Raw genomic sequence first — 9,259 nt, 5'->3', positions numbered from 1 at the left:
GAGGACACTCTTCTAGTGACATTGTGAACACTGGGTTTAGATCAGGACTCTGAGATGATTGTCCTGTCTCTGATGAGAAGTGCACTCCGAGGAAGTCCCTATACGTACCTTCCATTTCAGAGACAATGAAACAATTTGGACTGGATCCCAGAGGGGCTCCTTTCTGGGTCTGCAGACAGAGGTCATTATTACGTCACTCATCCCTGGAACTCCCGCCAACTCTACACTGATTACAATGAGAGCCCTTTGTGTAAACAGCGTCTTGACCACTGTTGGAGAGGATGGTTCCGCAGCAGCAGCACTTCCCGTGAGAACAAGTGTACTGGCTGCCTTGTAATCACTGAAAATACTTTATTGAGCACTGATTTAAAAAATGCAAGAGAAACGTGTGACACCTCAGAACGAATGCTGGAAGGTAACCAACGTCATTATAAATATTGCACTTCATAAAATCCCTTCCGTTTCTTCCTAGAACTCAATTCGAGAGGATCTTTCTACAGAGATGTATATTACAAGCTTCAGCTGCCGGCGCTTCCTGCTGTGCCCTCTCAGGCAGTGGGTGGGAGGGTCCTCAGATATCTGCTCCTCACAGCGCAGGCTCAGGACCTCCACCAGCAACACAGGGTGGGGGTGGGGATTTCACACATCCATCACGTGAGGATGAGCTTGGCCCACAGCGTTAATGCTCAGCGTTAAATTGTGTGGGCTTTCTCTCTGTGGGGAGAACAGATCTTTCAGAGGCGATGAACAAGGGCAGCCGAAGCGACGCGGCCCAGGCTAACACTGCTTGTTCTTCAGGGCGTTCATGGGTTTCTGGTTCTTATTCTTGAACATCTTGACAAAACTGTTTGGCATGATTTTGCCACGCCCATCATCGCCCACTTGTCCCATGATAATGTAATTTAGACCTAAAAGAAAGAGAATATAAAAATGAATGGTTTTTCCCCCTTCGTGTTCATGACTAAAGGCGTCCCTCCCCATCAGAACGTGTTAGCCTTGACTCCCTGCGCCAGCCCCTCCCTGGAAAGGTCCAGGACTTGCTCAGAGGCTGTCTCCTTCCCTCTTGGCTTCGGAGCCGGGAAGAGGCGACAGCTCCGTCCTTACCTCTTCTGAGAAGTGGACACTGCTTGCAGACCACAGTGAGCTTGACACTCATGTTCTTGCCAGCCTGCTGAATGGCCAGGTTGCCCTCCCTGTAGATGCTGATGATTGAGACTGTGGCCAGCAAACTGCCACCTCGAGTGACCGCTGTGATGACTGTGCCTGCTAACACTAGAGGAAAACCGGCGGTGAAGGCAGAGATGCAGACAGAGCTAATGTGACTCTCATTCTCTTAGGTTTCAGAAATGAAAATGTAGTATCAAAGAGTTCTCAAAATTGGCCGCTAAAATGCAGGTTAGAAAATGATTGTGGGGCTATAATGGGGGCACGCTTGGGTGTTGGTTCCCAGGAGAAAAATCATCTAGCTGCTTTCCCAACTGCAATCTGTGGCTGAGATGGAGACCCTCTTAACATGTCCTCTCTACCATGTGGATAGATGGCCACTTAAAGGAGAGTTATGGGCCTCACTCGTGAGTACTTAGCAAGCCTCTTTATCTCATTTAGAAGATCGGAGTAGAGAACTGAGCTATAACTTTAAACAAAGAACGAGCTGTGTACTTGGAGTAGCATTCCCTAATATAACCAAAAACTGTCCCCAGGGAGTGTTTCCCTCCACAGCTGAGAACTCGCTGTCCCTCAGTGATAATGTCCGCTCACTGTGCCATCTACGTGAGTCACAGACAATAGGCAAAATCTACTTTTAGACATAGGTCACAATGCCTTGGGGCAGTGTGAGCCCCCAATGTTATATAATACACCAAGCTCCTAAATTCAGAATTCCTAGCACACCTTCCTTTGAATCCCGGTACTGTAGGTCCACTGCAAAATGTCAGTCTGTAGCCAAGGGAGATTGGGGTGGGGTGGGGCTCCCAACACATAGAAAGGCAATTCCTCTCCAGTCTCCCACAGAAGACTAACCCAGGTGTGGTTGCAGATGCACCTGGCAATATTTGCTTACATTTCTATGCAGTCATTTGAACTCAGCATGAAAACTGCAGTGAAATCTACCCCTTCCCTGCAAGACAGTCCCTGGGCTGCAGAGTTACCACTTAGGGCACTGAAAATGAGCCGGAACACTTGCTTTTGAGAACCTGGCTGCAGCATCTTTCTTTTCCTGGTAAGATTAAATTTGGTATCTTTTGTTCTCAAGTGCTTTTCATGATGATGCAAGTTTCTAATTGGGAAAATCCCTTAGGAACCCCAGGCACCTGAGCACTCCCCGCTTCGGGGTCCAGTTTACAAGAGCTTCAAATGGATGGCAGATTTTCACATTTTACCTGAGCACTTTGGAAATACATGGCTGAGAAGATACTTGCATTTCTTTTTGGGAAAGGCCAGCTTTTGAATATGAACTTAACTATTTAATGTACTTAAGCTGAATCCCAGATGTGAGAAAGTCATTCTGGGTGTACGAAAAAGAAACATACGATGGAAAGACTATACAGGCTTTTTCACAAAATCAGCCAGAATACATAGAGTAACAGTGTCAGGTACCAAAAGTCAACTTATTAAACCAGTGTGGGGAAAAGGGGGGCACTGTTTCTAAAGCTTATTCTTCTTGCTGTGAAGCCACACAGTTCAAAGAACACAGGTGGACACACCCTGGTGGACAGGACAATGGTACCGTAGGTAAATGATTGGTGTTGCTGAACCGCCACCAGACAAGTCACGGGAGTGCCTTTGAGATTAAGCATAGTCTCAAGTTTCTCATTAGAGAGAGAGGCTGGTTTCTGTTTCTTACCAAAGTTGCTTGAACAATAATTGCTCTCCAGAGTCCCCGTCCGTCTACACTTTTGCTGACACAAGGCCACAGTGGGTTTTAAACCTAATTCAAAGAAGAAATTCAAAGAATGGAGTCATGAGATTCAGGAAAATGAACTCAAGTATAATTGGTGTTTATATCAGAATCTAGTCAGTTGAAATTACTGTTTACTTCTCTGAGCCACCAATCCACCACTGCAGTGAAATCATTATGAACCACGCAAGAGAATTCTTCATGCTACCAGCTACCGTTCTTTCTCACAGGAACTCAAAACTCTCCACTGAATTTTAAACCTGAGCTCAAAGATGATCCAAATTTAGCTCGTTCTCTTCTCTCTTTGTATCAGTGGTTCTCACCCTTCCTAATGCTGCGACCCTTTAATGCAGTTCCTCATGTCGTGGTGACACCCCAGCCATAACATTATTTTTGCTGCTACTTCATAACTGTAATTTTGCTAGTTATGATGTAAAGAGGCAGAGGGTTGACAAGGGGTCGTGACCCACAGTTTGAGGACTGATGCTTTCTACGAACCCCACACTAAAGCAGAATTGACCTGTGGGTCCACCTTAGGGAAAACAAACAAACAAACAAAGCAGCACCACAAATCTGAACTGCCAGAGCACAGGTTAATTCTTCACTAGAGTGTTCTCTATGTTCTCACGAGGGCAAGAGGAGTTTTCTTGGTGTCAATATGTAAACAGTTCTTGCTTAAAATGGGCATCTATCCAGATGCTCTTCACATGTGAAGTGTTAGGTTTGACGCCAGAGATCATTGAGTGTTTATTTTGAACCCAGTATTGGCTTTAAGGATCTCAAGGGCTGGGATGTGACACAGTTATCAGTTCCATCCATCAAGAGTCACAAGTTAAAAGTAAAATTAGACACAACCACAGTTGTTCTCAACCTGTGGTAACTTTGTTCTGTGGGTAATGGATGATGGTCGTAGGGACCATCTGTCCTAACGAGGGAGGCCACAATGGCATCTAGTTCACAGCTTAAACTGCGCATCTGTGCTGGCTGGGTTTTGTCACCCTGGCACAAACTGAGACACATCTGGGAAAAGACAATCTTAATTGAGAAAATGCCTCCATAAGACCGGTACATAGACAAGTCTGTAGGGCATTTCCCTGATTAATGATCACACACTGCAGGCGGTGCCATCCCTGGGCTGGTGGTTCTGGGTTGTACAGGAAGACGGGCTGAGCAAGTTTCGGAGCAAGCCAGGAAAGCAGCTCCCCTCCATGGCCTCCATGCCAGTTCCTGTCCTGCCTTTCCTAGATGTACAAGCTGTAAGACAAGGAAATTCTTTCCTCCCCTGGTAGCTTTTGGACATGGTGATTTAGCACAGCCACACAAACCTTAGACCGCACTGCAGCTCATGTGGGGCCCTGGAACCGAATGTGGGGGTCGCAGAAAGCTTGGCCGTGCTAAAAGGTTCCTGAATGCACAATGGCCGAAAACTAATTCCGTTTTAGAAAACAGGGGTCTGATCTGAGGTGTCCGTGGCGGTGCTGGCCTGTGCTGCACCGCGTGCTGCTGCACTGTAAGCTGCCGCCTGGGCTCTGAACACAGTGCTCCGTTCAGCAGATGGCCAGGCCCCATCACACCAGCCGACACTGCCTGAAACACCTTGGCTCAGCTTCCAGACTACTGCATGGGGGTGGCCGTCACATTTTTACTCCATCTATGAAGTTTCCCACCCTAACAGAAACACCGAAATTAGTTTCTCCAGGGGAGTCTCACTGGGGAAATGAACTCTTAAGGGTAGGCTGCATGCCCAGCAGTAGACGGTCAACAGAAAGGAGGTTGTCTCACCATGTTACAGCAGAGCACTTTTTTAACCTTACAGATAGATCCTTTGTGTATATACTGCAGCTCTTGTTTTTCATGATTTTGGTTTTTTATAGGATTCCTGTGTGTGTCCCTGGATCTATATGTACTTCTTGTGCCTTTTCTTTGGCTTTTTTTTTTTTTTTTTTTTAAAGATTTATTGTTTATGTCTACACTGTTCTGCCTGCATGTATGCCTACACACCAGAAGAGGGCACCAAATCACATTACAGATGGTTATGAACCACCACGGAGTTTCTGGGAATTGAACTCAGGACCTCTGGAAGAGCAGCCTGTGCTCTTAACCTCTGAGCTATCGCTCCAGCCCTGGCTCTTTTTCTTAAACATACTATTTAATTCAGCAACATTTTAGCAGCAGGGATCCCTGTCATTTGTGCTCATTAGTTCTTTGTCAACTGTCAACCTGTGTCACAAGCTGGAGCCATCTGGGGAGTAAGAACTTCAACTGAGAAAAACGCCTTCATCAGATTGACTGTAGGCAAGCCTCTGGAGGCATGTTGTTTTCTTTACGTTACTTTAAGTGTATGAGCGTTTTGCCTGCATGTATGTGTATATACCACATGTGTGCTTGGAGCCCAGGGAGGCCGGAAGAGGAGGTTGGATTCCCTGGAACTGGAGTTACAAACAGTTGAAAGCTACCATGTGGTTGCTGAGAGTCTAAGCCAGGACCCCTTGGAAGAGGCGCCAGCACTCTTAATCTATGAACCATCTCTCCAGCCCTAGTGTTTTTCTTGATTAATGATTACGTAGGAGGGCCCAGCTCACTATGGGTAGTGCTGGGCAGGTGGTCCTGAGTTGTATAAAAAACAAACAAACAAAACAACAACAAACCAAGTTGCGTGAGTCATGGGAAGCAAGCCAGTAAGCAGTGCTCCTCCAGGGTCTCTGCCTCAGTTCCTGCCTCCAGCTTCCTACCTTGAGTTCTGCCCTGACTTCCCTCAGGGATGGACTGTTACCCGGAAGTGAAAGATGAAATAAACCCTTCCACTCCAAGTCGCTTTGGGTCAGTGTTTTATCATGGCAACAGACAGCAAAGTAGTACACCACTGTTCCAGGAGTGCTCGGCTCACTGGGGCACTAAACTTCCCTAACAACTCAGAAAAACTCAGTAGCATATGGGATGAAGGAAAGCATCTTTCCAGATGAACTGTGCGAAACCAGCTCCTTTTCAGCCTTGGAACATCTGTTAGGAGTTGCGTGGGTGCTTCACTCTGCTGCTTGCTACCTTTTGGTCTACCTCTGCCCTCTGCTCTTTGAGTCACAGCTACACCACTCCACCTACTGTTTTTTTTTTTTTCACTCTTTGGGGCCCTGCTGCCAGCTCCCAAATAAATACACAGAGACTTATTCTTACTTAGGAATACCTGGCCTAAGGCAGCCTTTCTAACACAAATTATCCTGCTTCTCTTTAACTATGTTTTGCCTCTGGGCTTTTTACCTTTCTTTATTCTCTATATATCTTTCTTTCCTTCTTACTCTGTGGTTGGCTCTGTGGCTGGGTTGGCTGGCCCCTGGTGTCCTCCTCTCCTTCTCCTCTCACTCCTTGCTCCAGCCTAGATTTCTCCTCCTATTTATTCTCTCTGCCTGGCAGCCCCATCTATTTCTTTCTCCTGCCTAGCTATTGGCTGTTCAGCTCTTTATCAGGAGTTTTAGACAGGCAAAGTAACACAGCTTTACAGAGATAAACAAAGGCAACATAAAAGAATGCAATACGTCTTTGCATCATTAAACAAATTTTCCATAGCATAAATGAATGTAACACATCTTAAACTAATATTCTACAACAATCTCTGGTCTTTATCTCAATTCCTGCACTCATAAACTTAGGCCCTGGCCTTTAGCCTTTCTCCCTATGCATATACCATCTCCAAGGGATCCACCACCTTCATGGATGATCCCTCAAGGCTCCACCATCTTCATGAATGATCCAGTTTCAGCTTCATTAGGGGCTACCCTCTGGTTCATCTGCCACTCAAACCCAGGCTCACATGTCCTCATACAAAACCACATATTGCTGATCTTTTAAACGGCAAATTCAGACATCCTAATATCCAGGGTGGCCTCCTTTCTTTCAGGCTCATTTATGTAGTCTAATGGCTCCCCTATCCCAGCATTGGAGGGTCGGTGCTTTGACATGGCCCCTAGCCAATCAACCCTAGCTTGTTTTGACTTGCTTAGTTATATCACTTGGTTTCTACAGTCTGTTGCTTGGTCAACCATTTTCATTACAATCATTTAAATTGTCCCGTTCCCTCTCTCAACCCCCAGAGGTCCTGCGGGAGAATGCTCTTCTTGCCCACAGTCACGTCAGCTGAGTCTCAAAGGTGCACCAGAAAGTGACAGACTCCTGGTAATATAACCGACTGTCCCATTTCCACAGCCATTTCTCAGACTTTCACTCTCCTAGCTGCTAGTGCTGCTGCTTATCTTCTCCGCCTCAGCAGGTGACCCTGCCTATGTTCAGAGGGAACAGAAGTCACAGCAGAAAATGTCCTTGATGTCTCCACTGACCCTCAAAGCCACCTCAGCCACACACTCTCTTGCTTTGCTTCTCTTAGGGAGGAGGCTACCCTCTCTGGTTCAATCCTTTCGGATATGGAGTGTGTAGTCTTTGTGACAGACCTTCCCATCTCTGTCCCTTCTGTCCCCTGCATTCCTTAGTCACTGTATCACACTGGCATTAATGTGTTTGCCTCTTAATCCCTTCTTTCTTTTGGGACCAAGAGTGTGCTATGAGTTGCTAGAACTTTCTGTTTCTTCATTTTGATCCACATGGTCCCCACCCTACCCTGGCTTCTGCCTGCATTGCATCACTTTGTAAAGCTCCTGGCCATGTATTAAACATGGGCATTTTAATCCTGCTTGTATTGTCTCATCAACAGGAGACGCTCTGACTACCTCTTCGGAAGGCATCTTCTTCAGCACCTGGTCTGCAGATGTCCTTCCTCCTCCTCCTCCTCCACTAAGGTTAGAGTTCCTCAAAGGTTTGTTCTAGTTTCTTCTTCTTCTCTGTACTAGAATCTCTCCCAAGGTAGATATTTCCCTTTTTTAAAAAATTCATTTATTTGTATGTATATAAATATTGTTGCCTGAATGCATATATGTGCAGCACATGTGTGTCTGGTGCCCTTGGTGGTCAGAAGAGGGAGTTGAATTCCCTGGAACTGGAGTTATGGATGGTTGTGAGACACCCTGTGGGTTCTGAGAATCAAATCAAGCACTCTGGAAGAACAGGTATCTAAACTACTGAGCCATCTCTCCAGCCCTAGAAGTCCCATTGCATATACATGACCCTTAACTCTGCATACAGCTCTCTCCCTGGCCCAGAGGCCCAAATGTCTGCCTGTAAGTGTCATGAATGTTTGGGAGCTCACTGCAATCCACATTTGCAGTTTTAGAGGAAGTTCAAATTGGAGCTAAAAGCCAGAAAGCCACTAGCACCATGGGTCTGCCAGATAGTTCACTACATAAGGCAATGCCCAGCCAGGCCACATGGAGGCCGATGTGTGGAGTGCTCGGAGAAAGTAATATTTGTCTAGATTCTTTAGGTCTGCTCATTTTGCTAAGCTTTAACTACTTGGATAAACTAAGTCAGACAAAAAACCGTAATATTCTATAATGGTAAAGTTTGCTACATTTATGGTTTAATTTGATGCTAAAGGATCTTCAACTCAATTTTTTAAAGCTCAAACTTAACAGGGATAAAGCTGTAAAATCCTGACCTTACATTCATTTGGTGAGATGCTTTCTTTAGCCTCCAGGGCACGCCTGTGTTCTGGACAACCCTAACGGAGGAAGGTCTATACCATGGTCTACCACTTTACTCCTCACCCTAACCTGAGGCTTCTGAGATCCTGAATTCCCACAGGGTGGAGCAGATACCAGGTCCCACTGCGTTCATCATGACCCAACCACTTTCTGCAGCTTCTGTAATCAGTGAATGATTTGCTTGGTCTTCTCCATTTGAATATATATATCTTCTGACACGCGAAAGGAAAACGAAATCTTAAACCTGGCAGTTGTTAAAACCCAGCAGGTGTCAAGGTCCTAGAACAGTAACCTAAAATAGCATTTTATGTAATAAAATGAAATCTATAGGAAGAGAGAAGGGAGAGGGAAGAAAAGGTGACCCAGGACTACAGTCATCAAATTACAGTTAAACAGGAGGAATGCTCTAGAATCCAACAGCACTGCAGCAGGACTACATAGTTCATTGTATTATATACAGTTAAAATAGTAAGTCTCAAAAATGTGTATTTCCTATGGGGAGATGTGTATGCAGAGGCTGGAGGACAACTCTGTAGGGTCAGCCCTCTCCCTCCACCTTTATGGGGTCCCAGGGAGCCAACTCAGGTACCCCCTTACACAGCAAGCCTTTTCCTGCTGAACCTCCCCAGCCCGTATTACATGTTCTAAGAACCAGAGGAGATGAGCTCATATCTGAGATAACAAATACTTAAGGAGACAGAAATGCCAGTTACTCTGGTTTGATCATCATGCACTGTGTGCATGGATCAAACACTATAGACACATATGTGCCAGTCAT

At 45.8% G+C, this 9,259-nt stretch overlaps 1 protein-coding gene across 1 annotated transcript in view; it reads right to left on the bottom strand.

Moving 5' to 3' along the window:
* Positions 1-334: 334 nt before the first annotated feature.
* The window catches only part of Pcolce2 (procollagen C-endopeptidase enhancer 2), a 52,505-nt gene continuing 43,580 nt past the window's right edge, over positions 335-9,259 (bottom strand). The window contains exons 7-9 of the mRNA XM_036194330.1: positions 2,843-2,926; positions 1,105-1,272; positions 335-908 (exon numbers count right to left, since the gene is read on the bottom strand). Coding sequence (XP_036050223.1) covers positions 778-908; positions 1,105-1,272; positions 2,843-2,926 — 383 coding nt within the window. The 3' untranslated portion in view covers positions 335-777. The remainder of the gene's footprint in view (positions 909-1,104; positions 1,273-2,842; positions 2,927-9,259) is intronic.

This window comes from Onychomys torridus, chromosome 7 (assembly GCF_903995425.1).
Source record: "Onychomys torridus chromosome 7, mOncTor1.1, whole genome shotgun sequence".
Classification (NCBI taxonomy): Eukaryota; Metazoa; Chordata; class Mammalia; order Rodentia; family Cricetidae; genus Onychomys; species Onychomys torridus.
Note: the sequence above shows the minus strand (reverse complement) of the source record. Positions and strands in the feature narration are given on the sequence as shown.